At 46.8% G+C, this 22,642-nt stretch overlaps 1 protein-coding gene across 27 annotated transcripts in view; it reads right to left on the bottom strand.

Moving 5' to 3' along the window:
• Positions 1-739: 739 nt before the first annotated feature.
• Positions 740-22,642, bottom strand: part of OBSCN (obscurin, cytoskeletal calmodulin and titin-interacting RhoGEF) — a 174,059-nt gene continuing 152,156 nt past the window's right edge. For all 27 annotated transcript variants that reach the window (XM_058831609.1, XM_058831612.1, XM_058831598.1 and 24 more), the window contains 22 exons: positions 21,938-22,106; positions 20,722-20,803; positions 20,035-20,235; positions 19,430-19,490; positions 18,738-18,815; positions 18,427-18,599; positions 17,853-17,879; positions 17,413-17,565; positions 16,648-16,693; positions 16,149-16,226; positions 11,736-15,309; positions 11,036-11,158; positions 9,940-10,050; positions 9,654-9,821; positions 9,117-9,239; positions 6,720-6,890; positions 5,336-5,456; positions 4,304-4,543; positions 3,456-3,679; positions 2,940-3,015; positions 2,296-2,445; positions 740-2,175 (listed from right to left, as the gene is read on the bottom strand). In XM_058831609.1, coding sequence (XP_058687592.1) covers positions 1,998-2,175; positions 2,296-2,445; positions 2,940-3,015; positions 3,456-3,679; positions 4,304-4,543; positions 5,336-5,456; positions 6,720-6,890; positions 9,117-9,239; positions 9,654-9,821; positions 9,940-10,050; positions 11,036-11,158; positions 11,736-15,309; positions 16,149-16,226; positions 16,648-16,693; positions 17,413-17,565; positions 17,853-17,879; positions 18,427-18,599; positions 18,738-18,815; positions 19,430-19,490; positions 20,035-20,235; positions 20,722-20,803; positions 21,938-22,106 — 6,327 coding nt within the window. In that variant the 3' untranslated portion in view covers positions 740-1,997. The remainder of the gene's footprint in view (positions 2,176-2,295; positions 2,446-2,939; positions 3,016-3,455; positions 3,680-4,303; positions 4,544-5,335; positions 5,457-6,719; positions 6,891-9,116; positions 9,240-9,653; positions 9,822-9,939; positions 10,051-11,035; positions 11,159-11,735; positions 15,310-16,148; positions 16,227-16,647; positions 16,694-17,412; positions 17,566-17,852; positions 17,880-18,426; positions 18,600-18,737; positions 18,816-19,429; positions 19,491-20,034; positions 20,236-20,721; positions 20,804-21,937; positions 22,107-22,642) is intronic.

Genomic DNA, 22,642 nt, shown 5'->3' with positions numbered 1-22,642 from the left:
GCTCTAACCACTTCCTTACACAAATTAAATCCAAGCCTCTCCTGCATGGAGAACAGTGAATTGATTTTAATGCTGACACTAACCTTAAACTTTGGAGATTATTTGTGGTCGAGGAATGAAACTCAAACTTTTTCACACATGTCCAAACATCAGATCCAGATTTTGCTTTGTTTTGCAAAGGGCAGGGTGATGTTGTAACTGTGTGTTAAGGGTAAACTATCCCAGCCTGCCTGACTGGTCATTAGCCCCAACCTCATGGTGGTGGTGGAAATTCAAGCAGAAACTATCAAGCAGTTGTGGCAGAACCAAGGAAAAAAAAACAAACCTACCTGTAAGACTTGACTGCGACAGCTGGTATTCCCATTAGCAATTCCAGCACCTTTTCACTCCTTCCATGCTCCATCTACAGCTCTCACATATGTTTTTGTCACCCATGGGTTCACTCCTCTGAAGCCCTTCTCACATTCTGGTCAATGCGAGTTCTAAACCATGCTCAGGAGTGCCTGGGGGTAGCTGGGCAGCTCAGAGCCATCATCACATCCTGACCAAGTGATGTCCTCCTTCCAAAGCTCTAGGAAAAGGATTTTTCATGTGGATGTCTTGCATGGATGTGGCTCGCAGCTAATAGAGAGTGTGTACTGGTTATCACAGAGATCCCAGGTCAGAGTTGAGGGGCGAGGGATGTGTGCTCACAAATGTGGAATGGGATTGGGAAAGGGATGTAAAAGTAATGAATCAATTCAGCAAAAAAATCTGGGTTTATTTGCTCGTCAGAATGGTTTATTTAACCAAACAGTGTTGAGTCTATAAAAGAGCTCAGACATGCTCAAATGCATGCAATTGTGAGAAGCAAAATAAAGGAAGTCATATATGGAAGAGCATGAAAGCTCCAAATGAGTTAATCTGCAATTAAGTTTTATGTTTAGATAGGTTTTTCCCTGACACTGAGCTTCCCATCCCAAAGTGCACCAGCAAGAGCAAAGAAACAGCCTGTGCCAACAAAAACCTGACTGAATTTGTGAAAGAAGTTAAATTGAATGGGATCCAGAGTCTTGAAAGGTTTCCTGGGGGGCAGCCCTCATTGCAGTGTCTGTATTGTGTAACTCCTCTCCTCCCACAGCACGGAGTCTGGTCCTAAGCCCTTGAGTTTCTCTCCTGTCGCACACAGTAAAGACAATATCACTTAAACATTCCAAATTTTACAATCTATTGAGTTGGTGCCTGCTCCCCACAGCACAGTGAAAGCTCCCCTGCTCTCAGTCACAATTCCTGCTCTGCATGCTAAGCAAGGGAAGGAGTCACAGTGCTCCATCTTTCATGTTTGGAACGATACAGGTTAAACTTGGGGGAAAAAAGGCACTCCTGGATAAACAGCCTCACTTTCAGAATTGAACTGCAATGTTTTCCTGTTCTCCTTCCTCTAAACACAGCCAGACACAGCTCTGAGAAAGCCTCCTCTTACTGCTGCTCATATGGAAGATTGAGGGATTCATCAGTCACTGCAGAGAAACTCAAAGGAACACTGAAGGTGTGAGTACAAAGCAATGACACAGCCAACACCATCCTTTGCAGAGGAAAGCAGGGTTTGAAGGTCAAAGAGGAACATGACATTTCAGGATTTTTAAAAAGAGTTAAAACACTCAGCCTTTGCCAGGGACACTGCTGCCATATCTCCAGGGAGGTATGTCCCTACTCCCCAGGGAAGAGCAGCTGTTTCGAAGTGGCAAAGTCTCCTAGTGGTACAAAATCTGCTGGTTACAAGGTCACTGTGGAGTTTGCTGCCGTCACTACCCAGTGTCCCAGTTCCCCCCAGGGGTCACACATACACAGAAACAGCCCGTGGCAGGCAGGACACACGGATAAAACACGGTGGGGTCGGGCAGAGAGCAGCTCCCCCAGCTCAGCTGCTGCACCACAGCTCGGGAGGAGGGTTTGGTACCAAACACTCGGTGCAGGAGGGCACAGGGAGGCAATTCCCATCTGTCACCACACCCATATCACTGTGCAATCATGAGGCCATACTTGGAGCACAGCAGGCCCCTCTTCTTTTCCCGTTCCATGAGGAAATTCCTCAGTTTGGTGGTGGGGAAGGTGACCAGTGCCTGCTGCCTGTTGTCCAGACCTGTCTCCTGGAGCCACGGGCTCTGAAGGCACTCGGAGGCTGACGGCCTTCCCCTAGGACAGACAAAGGTGAGGGGTCAGTCAGGGATCCATGCTGCATCAGGAGGATCCTTGCAAATGGAGAGAAGGGGCAACAGCTGGGATCTGCTGCTGGGGGGACAGGCAGCCTCTCACCAAGGGTTTGCACACAGGGTGCTCTGGAGGAAGGACACTGCTCCCCCGGAGAGACCCGCGTAGCACCGCGTCAGCTTCAGTTTTCCTTTCCTGGCTGTTCTCAGGAATTCACAGGGTACGTCCGAGCTGACGGGGTAGTTGGCACTCAACCTGCCCCAGGAGAAGAGAATTGAGAACATGAAGCTGCCCCAGCTCTGGGGCTCCCAGCATGAGGAGGATGTGGAGCTGTTGGAGCGAGTCCAGAGGAGGCCAGCCAAGTGAGCAGAGGGATGGAGCACCTCTCCTTTGGGGAAAAACTGAGAGAACTGGAATTGTTAATCCTGGAGAATGCTCCAGGGAGACCTCAGAGCCCATTCCAGTACATAAAGGGGCTCCGAAAGAACTGGAGAGGGACTTTGGATAAGGGCTTGTAGTGGTGGGACAAGGATGAACAGTTTTAAATTAAAAGAGAAGAACTTTAGATTAGATATTGGGAAGAAATTCTTCCCTGTGAGGGCAGTGAGGCCCTGACACAGGTTGCCCATCCATCCCCTCCATCCCCCAGCTTTCCATGGCATAACCAAAGGAGGGGCACAGCTGAGATTAACTCTGAAATTGTGATTTTAAAGCCACTGCCAGGGCAGTGGAACAATCAGCTGACTCACATGATGAAGGCTGTGATTCCGATGGACCAAATATCAGTCTGGGGAAGGGCTCCTTGCTCTGTCAGCAGTTCTGGAGCTGGAAAAGTAAACTGGTGTGAGGCAAGTTCCTCTCCAACACACTGAGAGTAGCACAAAGGCAGTGGATACTTTTATGCTTTGCTGCCTTCCCAACAGGGAAGAAGAGGCAGCTCCCAGGACAGAGAAGCTTCTGCATGGATGCTGATTGCAGTGAAACCATGAGAACCTCTGGGCAGATGGCAGCAATTCTTTATCCCTGGATAAATGGACACATGGATGCCAGCCAGAGTGGCATTGCTGTGAGCTCTGTCCCCTGTGGTCTGCAGTGGGACAACTGTCACCACTCACTGCTCCCACAAACTCACAGTGTCACTGGAGAGCAGCACCTGGAAGACTCTTCTTGCTGGGACCATCTGCTGCCTTGACCAATGTTTGTGTCTTTCTGTTTAGCACAGATTGCAGACAAGCCCTGAGCTGCTGTGACTGAGCTCTACTCACCCATGGTTTCCACATAGTCCGAGCATTTGTCCATGGTAATAAACTTGTCTGGTGTGTAGAACTGTGCATTCCCAAAATCCAGGAGTTTCAGCAGGTTGGGCTCGGTGATGATCATGTTCTCTGACCTGAGGTCCAGGTGCAGGATGTTGTGTGCATGGAGGTACTCGGTGGCACTGAGGATCTGCCACAGGTAGTCTCGGACCTCCACCTCTGAGTACGACGTCCTGGGGGGAGAAAGGGGATAGAAAATGCAGGTGTCCTGTCTGCATGTCCATGTTCTACAGCCACCATCACCCACCCCTGGGTGTCTGTCCCATCAGACCCTTGAGAGTCAAGAAGAAACAACTCTAGTTTAGCAAATCAGCTCTGTGTGGAGAGGCTGGTCCATCCTGTGAGTCAGTTTACAGATGCAACATGTTCAGGATGTTGTAGGGCTGAAAGAGAGAAAGCAGATTTGATGCCCACAATTCCCTCATTTTTAATCACAGGATTTCAGCAGATCCATTTTGTGCCGCTGTGAGGAAGAAACAATGAATCTTTCTGACCACAGTAACCTCCATGTTAGGGTGTTGGAGTTAATAGGTGTAAGGAAATCCTTTGTGCATCTCATTATGGGAGATGGAGTTTGATATCAACCACTGTAGCTGGGTGGCCCTGAGTTGTTCCGCTGTAGGGAACTCAAGTAATTTTTTTTTTATCTCACAAGAAGATGCAGAGCAAACGCTTTACAAATCCTGTGTGCAATGACAGATGGAGAGGGGTAATCCAGTTTGTCAGGAGAAAGCAACAGGTATCTTCCTCCCAACAGCAGCAGCCCTGACTGGAAAACTCTTCGCTCTTGTTCTTACCGTAACGCCAAGGAGTGGAGCAGCTCTGGCCCCACACACATCTCCTGGATCAGCACCAGGTGCCGGGGGCTGACGTAGGCGCCCTTCAGCTGGGCTATGTTTGTGTGGTGGAGCTTCCTCAGCACCTGGTACTCCAGCAGCACAGCCTGCTTGTCCTCCTGCCAGTAAGGGATGATCTTAGCGGCCAAAGCCTTGCCGCTCACCTTCTCCCGGCACTGCCGGACGATGCTGAATCGGCCCCTGGTACAAAGGAACACAGAGGTGTGTTAATCTTCTCTTCTGTTCTTTGAAACCGCCAGGATCCCATGCTGGTTTTCATCTGTGCCTGGTGGGGAGTTATTGCATCACAGTTTGCACATCCTCCTGTGTCTTTAAACTGTACAATTGCTTTAAATTACATGAGTGAGAGCTTAACTCCTCTAGAGAGAGCAAGAGAACTTCCCCTGTTGGTAACAGAAATCAGTCTCTTTCTTCTAGGCATAAAAAATTGAGTCCCAGCACCCTGACTGAAGTGCTGTCTGCAAAGGTTGGTGCAGCAAGGACAGGAAACTTTGTTAGCCCTGGGCTCATTTCATGACAAATCAAGTGGCTGCCCCCCTGCCCAGCACATCTGTTGTGACAGGAAAAAGGGGGATGGTATTAAACTAAAAGAGGGTTGATTTAGACCAGACACGAGGAAGAAGGTTTTTTTACAGTAAGGGTGGGAAAACAACCTGGCTTTGACCACTTCCAGGGATGGGGCAGCCATCTGAACTGAAGACTGCTTCTCTGAACAACCTGTGCCAGGTTTTTTTACTCTTTCAGTTTGAAGCCATCCCCTTGTCCTGTCCCTAAATCCCCTTATAGAAAGCTCCTCTCCATCTTTCTTGTAGGCTCCCTTCAGGTACTGGAAGGTGCAATTAGGTCACCCTGAAGCTTCTCTTCTCCTGGCTGAACAACCCCAATTTTCTCAGCCCTTTCCTCATAGGAGAGCTGCTCCATCACATGTGGGATTTCCCTCTGTGTCATTCAGAACTCGGTTGGATTCTCTACCTTTTGATCTCGGTTTGGAAGGCGTAGGTCTGGTAGGTTGGGAAGGGCTCAGGGGGTGTGATCATTTCACTCTCTTCTTCAGGGGCAGCTGATGGGAGCTCCTGTGTGGCAGCACGAAGCTCTGCAGGGAGAAGGGGACGGGGTTACACAGGAAAACATCTCTGTGTGGAAACTGGAACCTCATTGAGTCTCCCCTGCTATCAATGAACAATGACAAGCAGAACTTTCTCCAGGTGACTCTGTGTTCCAGCTGTGGCACCCAGTGCTGTTGGAAAGCAACAGATTCTGCTCTGTCCACCCAAAAATTCCCTGATATGGCCACTCCAGACAATGAGATGGATTCTGTGTTGTGTGCTATGGTATCAAACATCTTAGCCACTGTTTCTTAGTTTCTCACACAACAAATCCTCAGGATATGGTAAAAAGTGACAAGAAATTAGAAACTCCTTGTGGTTGGATATTTCAGGGCAGCAGCTGGAACTTGTTGCTCTGGTTCTGGTGTGTGCTTGTGTCCAAGCACTCCCTGAAATACTAAAGCATCCCTTTAAAGCATCTGGTTGGAAAAGCTGGACACACTGAGATATGATAACAAATCCTGAGGAAAAGGAAAGCAGAGGACTTGGGGTGAGTTAAAAATATCTCTGTGAACCGATTTTTACAGAGCAGTCCTCTCCATTGGGAGGAAATTCCAGCTAGAGCATCCTTCTGTTTCTTTACAGAAAGGACATTTCCTTTGCTGTGAGGATATCTTTGCTGTGGGGCCATGGATCTCTCAATTTTAAAAACATGTGTGCAGTACACAGTAGTCAAACTGGTGACAAAAAATAGTAAACTGAGATTTCTTTACTTCAGAGACAAAATACAGCTGGAAAATTCACCACAGTAGGACAATAATTCCCAATGGAATTATTTCCAGAATAGACAAGTTAACTACTGAATTTAGGATTTAGTCCATAACATATGCAAGTCCAGAGTTTTCACCAGTGCAAAATCTGTATCAGTAGATAAATTCCTCCATTAAAACATTTATTGTACAAGACCCATTTCTGCATAATCTCAAATCAAAACTGTGTCTTCAACAGGTAATCTGCAGTTCCCAGGTTTTTGTTTTATTATTAAATTTTAAATAGTTACACATTGTTTATATTTGCATGATGTTGTTATCTTATTGGGGTTTTTAATAGGTTTATAACTATTCCCCTGTGTCCAGAATTAGAAAATCATTAGAAAATAATTTAATTTTAGATGCAAAAGCTCCAAACAACCCTAAACCAAGTGGAATTGACCTTGATTCATTTGCTCTTGGCTTCTGGGCTCACATCTAAAAGCATGCAGTGGGCTTGATGCAGGAAAATCCCGAAGCTTTCTTGGTGTTTGGTCTTACCCATTTGATCCTTCCCGGTGATTTTCACTTTGGCAGAGGGGTCGCTGTAGGGGCCCATCCCTGCCTTGCTGGTGCAGGCTGTCCTGAAGTGGTAGGTGAAGCCCTGGGGGAGGTTTCTGGCATAGTAGCAGCAGTCAGTGATGTCAGAAGCAAGAGTTGTCCACTCCCCATCTTAACCAAGGGAAGAGAGAAAAGAGACCAGGACTCATTTTAATATGGTCACAATGGGTGTGAGGATTTTTGAGATTTGGGGTTTTGTTATGGTTTTTGTTGTGTTTTTTTTTTTCACCAGCTTTACTTGTGTGCTGGGAATGTGGAAAAGCCAACTTACCATGGCCATTTTGGGGCTGTACCTGTGTTATTCTCTAAAATCAGCTGTTTTATATCTGATAATTCCAAGTTGTGCCAATATTGTTCCAGAGGAGTGGTGATATTTTCCTGTATTTTTTCTCTGATCTAATTCATGCCACCAAACTCTACTGGAAATGTACATCAAAAACTTCAAACAAAAGACAAATCACATTTTTTTTTTCTGTTGGCTCTGTCTTAAATCCAGTTAAGACCATGAGGTGCAGGATTCCTGAACAGGGACATCCACTAACACCATCCCATCAAACCCATTGTTTGAAACATGGACGGTTTTACTCAAGTTTTTTTGAAACTCAGATGATTTTTCATGGAACTGGAACTGTAGGTACCTTCTGGGCTCATTATTCATGGGACTAAGTTAGGAAGGAGAAAATCCCCAGCAAACATTTTAATCAGCATTCCTCCTGCACGATGCTGCATCCCACGTTTTGCTGCTGTGCTCAAGGCTGAATGCAACTCCCTGCAACTGCCTGAGATGAAACCCATCCTTCCATTCAAATAAATTCTGGCCAAGAGCCTCAAACCATTGGATAAGCAGCAATTCCCCACCCAAACCCAAGGTATCAATGATTTTACAGGGTGCTGGTTGAATTGGGGGCTGTTTGTGCAAGAAGAAGCACATACAGCTTAGAACTAGAGAAAAATATGTGCAGAAGCAGCGTACAAAAACCTGTTTCCAAATAATGGATAAAACAAAGAATTTATTCCTGATTATCTTAATCCTCCTGGGTTCAGAAGAGCAGGATTTTGCATGTTCCTGCCAAATACACAGAACACAGTGGAAAATTGTAGATGCTGTTGCCCATTTTTCTTCCTAATTGGAAGAACTTGTGTTTGTATTCTCCCCAAAATCTCTCCTACAGTTGTGTCAAAAGGAATGATGATAAAGAATGTGTGTTGGAGGTGTTGGAAGGAAGGTGATTCACACCAGCTCCAGAGGGAAAGGGCAGAAAGCTGCTACCCATGCTAATCCAAAAAGGAGTGTTTGTGGATTGTTTGTTTGGAGAATTAAGTGAAGGAACATGGAGCAGCTGGATCCAAAGGGCTGTGTTTGTGTGGCTGCAGCAGGAATTGCTATCAGACATCACACTCAGAATAACGACAGCAAATCAGTCCCAAGAGAGGCAGAAGAGCCTTGGGGATTTGATACAAAGCTTTTGTAGCTAAACAGGAAAACATTTACTTTTGACAAGGGCAGATAGTGACAGCAAGAGTGGAAACAGCTTTAAACATTGAGAGACTTAGATTAGATGTCAGGAAGAATTTATTATTCAGAGGGTGGGGAGGCCCTGGCACAAGGTGCCCAGAGCAGCTGTGTCAGCCCCATCCCTGGAAGTGTCCAAGGCCAGGTTGGACAGGGCTTGGAGCAGCCTGGGATAGTGGGAGGTGTCCCTGCCTATGGCAGGAGGGCTGGAATTAGATGTTTTTTAAGGTGCCTTCCAAGCCAAATCATTCCATGATTAAATGATCCTCTGACTTTCATCAGCCTCTGGACCAAGCCTCAAAAGAGAATATCAAAGTGGTGATGCAGTTTTGTTAAACTTGGTTTATCTTGTCCTGGCTCTTTTCCCTAAGCTTCCTTCATAACCAATGGGAAAAGAAAGCACAGCTGTTTAGCAGAGGATAAATTGCCTGTTTGATAAATTATCTTTCTCCAAGACTGTACAGAAAACCTGAGCTGGGATGATGTTTTTTCATTAGTGTCTGATTTTGTCAGATTACCCAGAGCTGCATATCAGACCAGGAATTTTCTCCTGTAGCTGCTCACTTTTTGGTTGCAGTTTCCACACAGCCTTGTTTGATTCACACTTAAACAAAGCCTTGGTAGGAATATGCAACTTCCAGGCTGATTTAACCAGCACAACCCCTAACTTTCAGATGGTTAAATGATAGCTGCATGAATCCCATTCCTAACTCTAAGCTGAGGAGTTAAATCAGGCTGTTTCTGAATAACAACGAAATATCCAGCTGGTGAGGAGCTCATACAAACTGAGATGTTCCTTGCAAAGCATAAGGACAGCACTTTACCTTCAGTCTTGCACTGGACAGTGTAGTGGACAGGGGTGTTGGTTTCCACAGGTTTCCAAACCATCTGCACTCCATCCTTGTAGACCTCCACGATGTCAGGGGGTGGAGGGCAGGGGGGAACCTCTGTGGAGAGGATGCACAAACCCCATGAGTGTTAACTGCAGCACTGCTGTGATACAAAACTCCACACCCAGCATGTCTCAGCTACAGATATTGTTTATATATATATATATGTAGAAAACATGTATATGTTTGTTATGTATACATATATATACACAGAGCTTGTGGAACAGCAATTTTACCATCCCTAATTTAAACTCAGTACTAAGACTGTTGTCTTGGAGTGGCTCTTAATCCAGGAGAGAAAATAAAGAGGGAAGAAGAGGGAGAGAACCCTGCACAGGCTTCAGACCAGAGCAAGGGAGAGATCTTCCTCTGCACCCATGTGCAGAAATCTCACTTCAAAGGTATAGACAGGTCACATTTTTGGGGGCAGAAGTACTTAATACCTATTTCTGTAGGTACTCCTTCTCTCACCTGCTTTTCTTATGACACAAGAGGTGGATGCTGAGCCCAGAGAGTTTGTGGCCACACAGGTGTAAATACCAAAATCCTCGGCATTAACAGAGAGAATCGTTAACAGCTGGAAGTGTTTGAGCGTGGAAGAGATGAGGATCCGGCTGCTGCTCTGGACAGGTATTCCATCTGGAAAGCAGGAGAAGGGAGAGGTAAGTACCCTGCAAATTGATACCAAGGTGATTAAAGCTCTCCCTGCAGCACTGTCCCGGGGGTCAGGGACTCTCTGGGGGGCTGGCAGTGTCACCTCTGAACCAGCTGATGTGCAGGGAGGAGTGAGCTGCCGTCCGGCACGAGAGCGTCACGCACTGTCCCGCGGCCGCAGCCTGGTCCATGAGCTCCTCAACAAACGACGGGGCTGCAGAGAGGAGGGAAAGGGGTGACTCAGAATAGCCTGGAGACCTTTTTGTGGAAAACAAATCCCTGCAGGACATCAGAAAGCATTCTTAATGGGGTGAAGAATTTTTCTGGTTCCTGGTCTGCCATTCCTTTGACCACCATTTGGAGAATCCCCTGGGCATGGAGCACACAGGTGAAGGAACCCTGTTCACCCATGGGTGCAGTGGGACAGATGGATCTTGCAAAATCCCTGGGGAATATCTGCATTGTCCAGCCCTGGTACAGATAAAGCAGCAGAACAGCTCAGAGCAGAGAGAGACCCTGTCACAGTAAGGGTTTTCCTCTGGCTGAACCTAAATGTGGGGGCAAAACTGAATTATGGAATTTCAAGGATGAGGGGCTCAAATAGGACAAGAGGAAATGGCCTCCAGTTGCCCAAGGGAGGTTTAGTTTGGATATTAGGGAAAATATCTTCATGGAAAGTGTTGTCAAGGACTGGAGGAAGATGTCCAGGCAGTCACCATCGGGATTTAACAGGGATTTAACAAATGTGTGGCACCTGAAGACATGGTTTAGTGGTGGCCTTGGCAGAGCTGGGTTGATGGCTGGACTCAATAGACTTAGAGGTCTTTGCCAACTAAATGATTCAAGATCAAATGATCAAGACAAAACAAGGAGAGAGAAGGAGACAGGAAAGATGGATATTGCAAAAGAAAAAAACCCTGTAAAGCATCAAATCTGCTCCTATCTCCATGGGGAAGGGGGAACTCAGGTTTTCTTCTGTGTTTCTCCAGGGTTTTTTTCTGCAGTGTCCAGGGGCTGCCAGCCTCCCACACTTGCCCTTCCCAGTGTTTGTCTGGGCTCTACGGAATGCTGGGACAGTGACATGACCTCAGAAAATGCTCCTGATGGAGTCAAGGGGAAACTTGCCAGAGAAAAAGCAATTCTTTCCTGAATCACCCTCTGAGGGTAAAACAAACCACTGACTCCTGCCACAGCAATACCTTTCTCCTTTGGGGCGAGGCTTGGTAGCTTGAATGAAGGGAGCGCTGATTTCCTCTTCAGAGATCCTTCAGCCCCTATTAACAGCTCCTTTTCTGCTGCCTCACTTCCCAGCTCACCAAACTCTGTTGTGACAAAGGATGAGAAGTCATTCGAGGCCATCCTTCTCCCCGTGGCATCCATTGGCAGTGACAGTTCTGCCTTCACACATAAATAGTCACAGGTTCCCTTATTAACCAGCGTTTGATTAACAGGGAAGCCTGTGACAGCTGCTGCAAACAGAACAGTGTCCTGGAAGAACAGGGAATATCCAGGGATGGCAGAGAAGAAAGGACAGATCCCCATGTCCAGTAACCAGGGTGACTTCAGCTTCTCCCAGTCACTTTAATGTGACAGATTTGCCACAGTCAGATGACAACTGCAGCAAGGAAAGCATTGCCCAGCCCTGATCTGCTTCTGTGCAGCCTCAAACAGGGAATCTGAGCCCCTTCCATCGGTGGATTAACCCAGCTGACTCTGCACTGAAGCCAGCCAGTAACAGAGATCTGTTGGTGGAAACTACTGATTTCAGAACCTACCACAGCCAGATTTGCAATTCCAGTCTAACCACAGCTTCAAATATGCTTGGAAAGAGAAAAAGGCTGCTTTAACAGAGCCCAGTTATAGCAGCAAATCTATGAAGGAACAGTGTGAGATAATTACCTTCCTCTGGCTCAGGAGATGTCTTTCCTTTTAGGATTCTTGAAATATGGGCAACAGAAGCTTTTACTTTCTTCTTCAGACTCTGCTCCACTGACTGCTCCACTGAATGAGACCTTGCATATGGCTTAAAGAGTCCAGGCTTGGTGTGGAAGGAGCTTTTCTGCTTCCCACTGCAGTCCTTTTGGGAGCTGTACATTTCTTTATGGCTCTCTGCCCCTTTCCCCATGGCTAATAAGTTAGCTGCCTTTGAATCCTCAGATATTTCCAATTGGTTCTTCCTGTTCTTGTCTTCCTGTTCCCTGATGCACAGTTTTTTATCCTTATGGAGATGTCCTGCAGGAGGGGACCTTGCCCTTTGACCAAGAAGCATAAACCGTCTAGGAACTGGTTTGGGCGAAGGCTTCTTATAGCTCAGAAACTCAAATGGAAAGTAGACAATGTCATACAAATCTGAGAAATTCAAATAGGCAGGCTCCACTTCTGAGATGTCAAACTTGTGGGGGCCGCTGCCAAGACTGGGAGTTTCATCTGACAGGTCTTTGATTTTCACCAAAGAAACTTCTGGGTGTTTCCCAGTGTCCTTGATGACGGGCACGTGGATGGGTCTTTTTGTAGTGTCCAAGCTCTCTGTGGAGGAAACGCTCTCTGGGCTGGAAGGGGAGGTCTCAAATGCCAAGTCCTCCAGCTGCTCACATTCCTGAGGAACTGTCTGTGCTACCTGCTCCTCCAGGACTCCTGGCTCCTCACTCACAGCAAGGTAAGGTTCTGCAAGGTCATCCTTCTCAGTGACTTCTCCTCTTCCACCCTCTTGGACAGAAGGGAAGGAGGTGTCCACACGTGCTTGGCTGCCTTTGTAGAACATCTCTCTGTGAGGAGAAACGTGCTTCCTGCTTCCCTTCTCTCCAGAAACTGACTCTGCCCAAACATTCATCTCTTCGGAGAGGGAAACCATCTCATCCACTAAGCCCTCCAGCACAGCAGACTCCTCATCACTGTAGAAAGAGGATCTGTGGTGTGACAGCTCCTGACTGTGAGCCCTGCGGAGCAGTGGTGGGGCAGCTTCTCCAGCATCACATCTTCCACTTTCTAAGGCAATGCCTCCACCCTCCCCATAAACCTCTGGATATTCCTCATATTCCAGGTCATAGGCTGAAGCTGGAGCAACTTCTGGTTGTGAAGCAGTTAATGCACCTGAACTGCCACTCTCCAGACCATCTGAAACCCCAGCTCTGTGCTGCTCAAACACCCCGTGTCCAGCCTTGGGGAATGGAGCAGCCACAGCTCGTCCAGCTGCTCGGCTTCCTGTCACAACAGATCTCATCTCACTGTGAACTGACACCTCTGGATGTTCTTGATTTTCACTCTCCCAGACCTGAGGGAGGACAGTGCTTTGGGAGGATGCAGCTCTGGCTGTGTGTCTGCTCTCCAGAGCAGCAGGATCTGAGCCATGGCCTTCAGGAACCTTCTGGGGTTCAGCTCCTTCATGGGCCAAACTGGAAACAACCTCTGTGGCAAAAACTGAGCTTTTATTCCTCACAGCAGCAAGTTTCTCCTTGCTGAGAGCCTGCTGTGCTCCAGCAGAGACCAGAGGTGCCACTGATCCTGGTGGTGGGATTTGGGGAACAGCGAGTTGCTCTTCCTTCAGGACAGCTGATGCTGTGTCTGAGTGAACAGGAGCCTTCTTGTGTGTTTGGCTTTCATCACCGTGGGCTGATGGTGGAGTGATTCCTGGAACAGCTGCTTCTGCATCTTCTAGGACAGCAGATCTCACCTCTTTCAGGGTCTTCAGCTTCTGAGGAACACCTTCACCAGCGGTGAGGGTACCTGGCTGTTTGCCCAGCATGACAGTAGCTGCTGGAACACTTTTCCCAGGAATTTCCTCACTTTTGTCTTTACATACTGGAAGCAAATCAGTTTCTGTTTGTTCTGTTGGAACAGCAGAGCTTTCATGCTCCATGAGTTCAGATCCAGCAGTGCCATGAGCAGAAGTTTTTTCATCTGAATGTTTCTGCCTTTTGTCTTTCCAAGGTGGGGCTGGGGCTGTCCTTTTGATGAGCAAGCTTCCAGCTGTTAGATCCGGGTGGCTGTCGGTGGGAGCAGGCTCCTGGGGCAGACACACGCCTCCCTTACTCGGAGGAGATGACCTCAGGGTGGTCTCTGACTGTGTGAGGCTTGAAGTGGACTCTTTGCCCTCCTGAAAAGCAGAGTCAGAGGCACGGCCAGCGGCAGATTTACCCTCTGTGCTCTCATGTTTTGGAGCTGATGGTGCTGTTATGTCTGAGCACTGGGCAGTGGGAATGATTCTTTTGCCTTCCAAGCACTCAGCATCCTCCTCAATCTCAGTGGCTTTTGACTTCTTCAGTAAACGCTTCCTGTTCTCACTCCTCAGAGGTGACACTGGAAGTCCCTCTAGCTGTTGTATAAGAGCAGGTGGGCACCCGTTCCCCTCACAGTGTGTGGAGGGAGAGGGCTTCTCTCCTGAGCAATCCTTGCTGGCTCTCCTGGCATCCCCTGGCTCTGCTGTGTCTGCTGAGCATCCCTTGCCGGGCTCTGCGGAAATGTCACAGTGATCACTGCCTTCAGGGCAGCTTTCCTGGGACAATACATCACAGTCCTCCTCCAAAATATCTTGTTCCCTCAAGGATCTGGAGGCTCTCAGCCTGTAGTCATCCAGGGAACGGCTGCGGCTGGCCCCAGCAATGGCAGGGTGCGGTGGCTTCCTGGCGGTGTCAAACGACGCAGATTTGGTCAAGGATCCCAGACTTTCCTTGCGATCATCTCCTCCTTCTTCTTCTTCTTCTTCCAGTTCAAACTGCTCAAGGAGGGGTTCACGGAGGCCACTGAGGGGCACTTTTGAATACCCACCCTTCCGGAAAGTCCTTCTGGCTCTGTCCAGGTGCCTTCTGAGCTCCCTGCCTGGTGAGGAAGGCGGCCTTGCAGGCAGCTCAGTTGCTTGGCTGTAGAAGGTGCTTTTAATGACACTCTGCCTGGGAACACAGGCAGATGGCTTTTCTGTCCCATCCCCTGCCTCCTCCGTTCTGTCCTTTTCAGATAAAGATGTATCTGGTTTTTCTTTCTGGTGCAGAAGCGATGTGCTTTCTGTGGAAGCCCTCAGGGATGAAGGCTCAGCAGTGCCACCTTTTTGGGATGGCTCTCCCCGAAGGCTGGGAAGGAGCCTCTCCTCTTTCTCCTGTAAGATACTCGCCATGAGCTCCTTGCTCTCTGTGGGTGATTTGTCCCCCACCTCCGCTTTCATCGAAGCATATTTCCTCCTCATGGGTTTTACTGGAGGGATGGAGCTTTTGGCAAGTTCCCTTTCACTCACACATTTCAGAGGCTCGGGATAGCCTGGGACATCAAATACGGGCAGGTGCAGTTCAGGGGTGGAGCCAAAATGCCTCTTTTTTGGGAAATTGGAGTTTTCGTTGTCGGAGGAGGAGCCGCTGGTGCTGGATGAAGTGCTCTCCTCAATGAGGTGTCGGGAGATGGCCAGGGAGCTGTTGTCATGGGTCCTTTCGAGGATTTCTGGGATGGACCTCATCACCAGGATGGATTTGTAGCACATCAGGGAGCGCTGAGAAGGAAAACAAGACACAGTCCAAGGAGATGGGAACAGTACAAGGATGGTGGGACTATGGAAAGCAAACACACCAAAATGAACTCCTGCACCCCCAAATACCACACCCATGAGTCTGATCAGACACTGCCACCCTCTGCACATGTCACCTCAATTTCTCTCCAAATCATCCTCTTCCCTCATTCACAGACATGAAATTAAATTGATTTCAGGGAACACACTTGCTCTTGTGACTGGGGGAAACAGGACTCTGTTTGAGATCTCCAAAGTCAACCTGGCCACTCAAAAGAGATGGAAAGGAGTTTTTGATGGAAAACATCAGATGAGAGACTCACTGGAGTAAATGGCTTTAAATCCTTTGACTGCAATACAACCTACAGTGACTTAGGCCAGCAGAAAACCTACCAAGTGTAGGAGATGGGACTCCTCTGCTCTAAATTCTGCCATGTGGGGCATCTCAGTTGAAGCTGGGCCTCTCCTTCCAGCCAGCAGAGAGAAACTGGCATGCTCAGAAGGCAATCAATCCAATTATTTGAGACAACTTCAGGAAAAGTGGCATTTTCTTGGCACCTGCCTGTAATTCAAAGGCAGCTGAGGGCACCTAACTCGGACACAACCTTGTGTCTTACAGGCACCAGCATGGGTTTCCAGGCAGAAAAATAATATGAATAATGAATTCCTGATACATCCATCTCTCCTGGGCTTTTTCCCAGCTCCCAGCCATGCTCAGATCTCTGCTGAGCTCATTGTCCTAGCCAAAAAGATTTTCAAAGATTCAGATGCAATTAAAAATAAATATAACTAAACAGAATCAACACAGATTAGGGACAACTCACCTGCCACTTGCTCCGAGCCACAATGAATTTGAGCTGTTTGGTATTAATGAAATGAGCTGCTTCAAGAGGAACATTGTGCTGCCAGGTGGAATGAGAGGAAAACCATTGGTTAAAAAATCCTGATTTCATTTCTTGAGAAGTTTTCATGGGTTTTTTTTTAGAATTCTCTCTTTACACAATTGTTTAATTTAGGAAAGTTACGTTAGATCAAATGCTGAAGTCCTTTCATAGTTAAGTTGCAGACAAAATCAGCTTTTCAGTGATTAAATCAAGCCCTGTTCAATACCTATCATTAAATTATTTCTGCTGTTGTTAATTTTTAACTCTTTCCCTTACTGATTTAAGGCTTTGGAATATAAACCCTAACTCTGGTCTGCAAGGCCAGTTTCCTTTCTGTACTGACATGGTAGAACAAGAGGGAAAAGCCTCAAGTTGCACCAGGGAGGTTTAGATTGGATATTAGGGAAAATTGACTAATAAAGGACCAGGACAAACTTACCATGAACCATTTGTGGGAAAGACAGTCCAAAGCACTCGGCCTGGATCTGGTAGGAGAACAAATTGATGTTTTAGTAGGAAGATCCCCCCCAACAGCAACCACTGATCTTCCTGAAGGTGCTGCTGCCTGCACGACACACAGGGGTGTGTGCTTAGGATGCTGATTTGGAGCAAAGAAACCAAAAAGACACAGCAACTTCCAACTCAAGGTTTCCTTCCCCTGAAGGGAAAACATCCTCATTTTTCTTTCTGGCACTCCCCACAGATGCTCAGGAAGAGCTCATGGCTCTCTGGAGGGGTTCAAGGGTGTCCAGAGCAGCTCTGAGAGTGACTTTGCCTCTTTAGGTGGCCAGAGTGAAAATAGCCTTGGCATCAGGCAGAAAGAAGTGAAATTAAAATCAAGTGCCTGTAAATATGCCTTCAAGCCAACTTTTGTACTTGAAATTGCTTAATGAATGTGGTCAGTGCTATTTAATTCCTGCACAACTCCCTCCATACCAGTCTGTGCCCTTCCCACTCTTCTGTGTCATTCCAGAAACTCCTCAGCCTGGAGGAGGCAGGGAGCAAGGACATCACCACACCACAGAGAGGCTAATTTGGAAAATCTGAGTTGTGGGTTGGGTAATGGGGAATAATAATCAAGAATTATGGCAAAATGCACCACATCCCTCTCAGCTTTCTGCTTTTCAAACCAAATGATGAGCTGGGATGTGCCTGCTGAGACACCAACAGCTCTGCACAGAGGGAGGCACAGGAGGGCACTCACTTGGGGTGCTGCTGCAGGATCCCTTTCATGAAGTCCTTTGCATCTTCACTCAAGTGAACAACATCAGGAATGGTCCATGAAATTTCCCCGTTCTGGATATTTAGGAGAGTTTTCCTGTCGTTCTCCCCAGCAAATGGAGACTTGCACGTGAGGCTTGTTTATTGAACACCATAAAATGAAAGGAGACAGGTTTTAGATTTCTATTTTCTGTTTGAATGACAGAAGCACAAATGCTTACAGGGAGTTTTTAAATACTTGGGGGGGTCTGTGCCTGAGACTTGCAATGTTCATGAGGAGGAACCAGGAAATGAGGAAACCACAAAATAAATTGTCCTTATTATGGAAGTACTGCATGCTCCACTCAAATCCCTCACTTGAAAGTACTGGAGGGCTCTGATGGACAAAGGACTATTGAGGGAATGTTTCCAAGACTTATTTACCTTAAATATGTGATGACTCCAACAGCCCTGAGGAGAGAAGGAACACAAATGTCATTTTTTGTCATATTTTTCCATCCTTCTCAAACCTCTCTTCCTTCCACTAAACATCCTGGAACAGCAAGATTAGCTTCTCCTCACCTTTCAAGGATAATAAATCCCGAAAGTTATTGGTTTTTTTTCCATTCACTTTTCCCCTTCAATATTTTTTAAAATTGTTCTCAAGCAATCCTTCATTTTTAAAGCATGGACAGAGGAAAAGACTCAAAATACTTATTTTTTTAAACTTTGTTTGCCTTTTCTAGAAGGCTCTTTAGGATCATTCCCTCTAGTTGCTGCCTGGAGTAGAGATCATCTCCTCAAAGATGCTCCTTTCATTAATTAGCAGTCAGAGTTCAATTATGGCTGAAAAACATTAGACAGAAGGAGCTTTAAAGAGCCTTGATGGCTTTTGGATTGTCAGGGCTTGCTTTCAGTTTCCTGTGTTATTATCACTGCTTCATTTACTAATTAACAGCTAATGGAAATTCAGGCCATTGAGGGCCTGGAAAAGCTTTCTGGGGAAATGAGAGATTACCAGATATCAGTTGCTTTTGACACTGGTGACTGGGAAACAATTTCTGGGGCAACAAACTCCGGAGAGCCGTATTTGCTGTACTGGGGCTCCACGGGTGTGATCCTCTGGGCAAATCCAAAGTCACAGATCTTCAGGTCTTCCCTCTCAGGATAAACCATGAGGATGTTCAGTGGCTGTTGAATGGATAAAAAATAAATGGGGGAATATTTTTTGAGAGCAGGGCAGGAAGTATTTTCAGTTGTGTTTCAGAGAACACCCAAACCCTGGCCAACAAGAACTTGGGAAAAGCCAAACTAGTCATTGCTCATTACCTTGATGTCCAAATGAAGGATGTTGTTGTCATGAAGATACTTGATTCCTTCCAAAATTTGCTTGATGTACAGTTTGACCTAAGAATTGAGTCAGTTATTAAGCAATTAATAAATAATCAAATATTAAACAGGGAGAGCAAATAAAGAGTTGCTGATTTCACCAAGATTTGATCTTTAAAGGTCCCTCCCAATCCAAACCCTTCTATGATGTTTCCCTCTGAGAATTTCTGAAAAAAAAAAATCATTTTACCAGTAAATATTGGGCACCTGGCTATTAGATGTGAGACGTGAAACATTTTGAACTTTTATCACCAAGGATGTGTAAAAAAGAAATTATGGTAGAAACCATAATTTCAGCTTTTCTTTTAAAGACAGAGGGACTAGATAGAATACAGTTACAAGAGGATAAAGTGGTATTAAGTAAGTGGAGATAGGAGCTCCAGATGACAGATAGAGAAGAAATTATGACAATAGAGTAAATAAATTTTTTTTTTTTTTTGGTTGAATGCAATGCTGGTGATCAAACCCCCTGGATGTTTGTATTACTCTCCAAAGAAAGCAGCTATCAATGAAAGTTCATAGGAACACACTGTAAAGGGTGATTCTGCTTTGACAGATATCATTGGCTCATATTCCATATTCCAAAAGGAAAATGCAGAAAGAACCAGCTCAGCTTTCAAATGAGAAATTACCTCAGCTTCAGTGACCACATTCTTCTTGAATAAGCGGTCCAGGAGCTCTTCATTGGAGCATCTGACAGTGGCATTAAGGGACAACAGAACCACATGGAAAAGGTTATTTTGACTTATTTGGAACCGCCTCCATCCAGCCAAAAGCAGAATTCATGAGGTGATCTCAGGCAGTGGGATCATCATGAAAGTCTCTGCTGCCACAGAGTCCTTGCAGAACTGGGCTGGTCTAAACCTGGTATCAGTTCTGCTAAAATCTGCCTGTTGATTTTGGGGTTTCTGTTCTGCATTTCCCTCATGCTCACCCAGACTGCATCTCATGGAAGCAGAGCTCACAACTTCCAGATGTTTCAGAAAATAATTTTGGTGCCTAACAATTCACTCACACTTGTATATAAAAGTCTGATTTTTCTCACCCAGCTGAAGCTGAGGATTGCAGTGGAGCTCTCACAGAGCTATGCTATCCTGCAGTGCAGAGAAGGATTCTGTGTCCCCTTTTCTCTCAGGAAAAAAACAACAAAAAAATATTAATTCCTTAGATATTTAATAAATGAGCTCTACCCAGTACTTCCCAGCCTCTTCAGTCAACTGCACAAAAAAAAGGATACAACTCCAGAATCAAAATCAGTGTTTTTCGTGTCTCAAACTCATCCAGGAGCCTGGTAATTCTGTCGTGGGACAGAGAGGCAAGAATATCCCTCTCTTGATGAGCTCGAGACTTGGTTTTGCTCCGCAGAGGGATGAACTTGGCAGCACAGGACACCCTGTTCCCCTTGTGCACCACCCGTTTCACAAAGCTGAAGCAGCCCCTGTGCAGGAATGGGAGAACAAGCCCTGATCAGACTTGGGCAGAGATTTTCCCACACCATGGCCTTTGACAGCTCCCTGCTGCTCGGTGTTTCTGCAGCACAAGAAGCTCATTTTGCTGTGTGTGAGGTGCTGTTGCCCTCTCCTGGCTGTCTCCAAAGGGAAGCAATGTGTTCCCATCAAGGGAAAAGCTGTTGCAGATGATGCAGGCTCATGCTGGCAAAAGCTGGTGCTCTTGGATCCCTTGGACAGACCCGATGTGATGGGCTTGGGATGCTCCTGTCACCAAGAAGCCACATCCAGGCACTCTTCTGTGAGCCTTTGGATGTTTCTTCTGGTTGGAGCTGCCCCAGCACACCTTGGAGTGACCTCCCACTTCTCCCTCCCACCTATTCAGACTTTTCAGGACCCACCTCTGCCTCAGCAGCTCAGATGGGCAATGAGGTGTTCCCTGGCAGTGATGCTGTAGAGTTGGAAAATTCATTTACCTTCCAATCTCCTGCTTAACCTCATAATGGGAGTGGAGCTTTCTCCTGGTGGCCACTTTCTTTCCTTCTTGGTCTTTCTTAGCTTTGGAAATGAAGGAAAACATAAGGGTAAATAATGCAATAGTGTGCAAAGTTATTACAGGATAATTTAAGGCAGGAAAAATTAGAGGGGTCTTCTAAACTTGAATGGAGAATTAAGTGGAGATGTTTGATAACAGAATGTGTCAAAATGAACTTTGGGGTTGCCCAGAGAAGTGGTTTCCACATCCCTTGGAAGTGTTCAGGGCCAGGTTGGATGGGGTTTGGAGGAACCTGGGATAGTAGAAGGTATCCCTGCCCATGGCAGGGGGTTGGAATTAGAGGATCTTTAAGGTTCTTTCCAACCCAAACCGTTTTGGGATTTTTTGATTTGCTTTTATCCTGGATCCTGCCATACTGGCCATAAATAAATGCTACACAGGAACACAGAACAGATTCCATACAGGTACCAGAGCATGAGTGCAACGAATTACGCGTTGCTATGGCAGTGGAAACAACTCCTGCAGCTGAGAGGGTGACATTGCCCTCACAGGTGAGAGGGTGACATTGCCCTCACAGGTGAGAGGGTGACATTGCCCTCACAGGTGAGAGGGTGGCATTGCCCTCACAGCTGAGAGGGTGACATTGCCTTCACAGGTGAGAGGGTGGCATTGCCCTCACAGCTGAGAGGGTGGCATTGCCCTCACAGCTGAGAGGGTGACATTGCCTTCACAGGTGAGAGGGTGGCATTGCCCTCACAGCTGAGAGGGTGGCATTGCCCTCACAGGTGAGAGGGTGGCATTGCCCTCACAGGTGAGAGGGTGACATTGCCCTCACAGCTGAGAGGGTGACATTGCCCTCACAGGTGAGAGGGTGACATTGCCCTCACAGGTGAGAAGGTGGCATTGCCCTCACAGGTGAGAGGGTGGCATTGCCCTCACAGGTGAGAGGGTGACATTGCCCTCACAGGTGGGAGGGTGACATTGCCCTCACAGCTGAGAGGGTGACATTGCCCTTGCAGGTGAGAGGGTGACATTGCCCTCACAGGTTGAGAAGGTGGAATTGCCCTCACAGGTGAGAGGGTGACATTGCCCTCACAGGTTGAGAAGGTGGAATTGCCCTCACAGGTGAGAGGGTGACATTGTCCTCACAGGTTGAGAAGGTGACATTGCCCTCACAGGTGAGCAGGTGTCTTTACCTTCACGTACGACGAGCTCTGCTTTGCACAAAACCTCCCCTCCTGCATTTTTGGCAACGCAGGTATAAACACCACCGTCTTCCAAGGCAGCATTGTCCACGACTAAGAAATACGTTGTTCCTTCCTTCCCCTGATGGACCCTGTCGCTGTCCATCAGCAGTGAGGTGCCCTGAGGGAACGAAATGACATTTTGGCACTGGAAAAGCCGAGATGGAAACAGATGTTTCCGCTCTTCAAGAGGTGAGATACAGGAGCAGAGCGACACCACAGACTATTTACGTGAGCAAAACTCACGGAGAAAATGCTGCCCAGGGGAGTGGTGGAGTCACCATCCCTGGAAGTGTTCAAGAGACAACTGGATGTGGGTCTGGTTGGCAAGGTGGTGTTCTGTCAGAGGTTGGACTCAGTGATCTCGGTGGTCTTTCCAACCTTAATGGCTCTGTGATTCTGTATATTCATAAATGCTATGAAGAAAGGGGCAGGATGGAGTGTGTGTGACACAGAGCAGATTGTGAGCATTTGCAAACAGTCCCTATGACAGTAAAATGCAAGATAAAAATATATAGTACAATAGGTACATATCTGTATATAATACCACAAATATGAAGCGATGCAATCCTGTTTTCCTGCATAAAATCTCTGTTTCTGAGCTTTTAAACTTTTTTAACAAAACTTTAAGTTTTAAATTTTAACAAAAATTTAAGT

The sequence above is a fragment of the Poecile atricapillus genome, chromosome 2 (assembly GCF_030490865.1).
Source record: "Poecile atricapillus isolate bPoeAtr1 chromosome 2, bPoeAtr1.hap1, whole genome shotgun sequence".
Classification (NCBI taxonomy): Eukaryota; Metazoa; Chordata; class Aves; order Passeriformes; family Paridae; genus Poecile; species Poecile atricapillus.
Note: the sequence above shows the minus strand (reverse complement) of the source record. Positions and strands in the feature narration are given on the sequence as shown.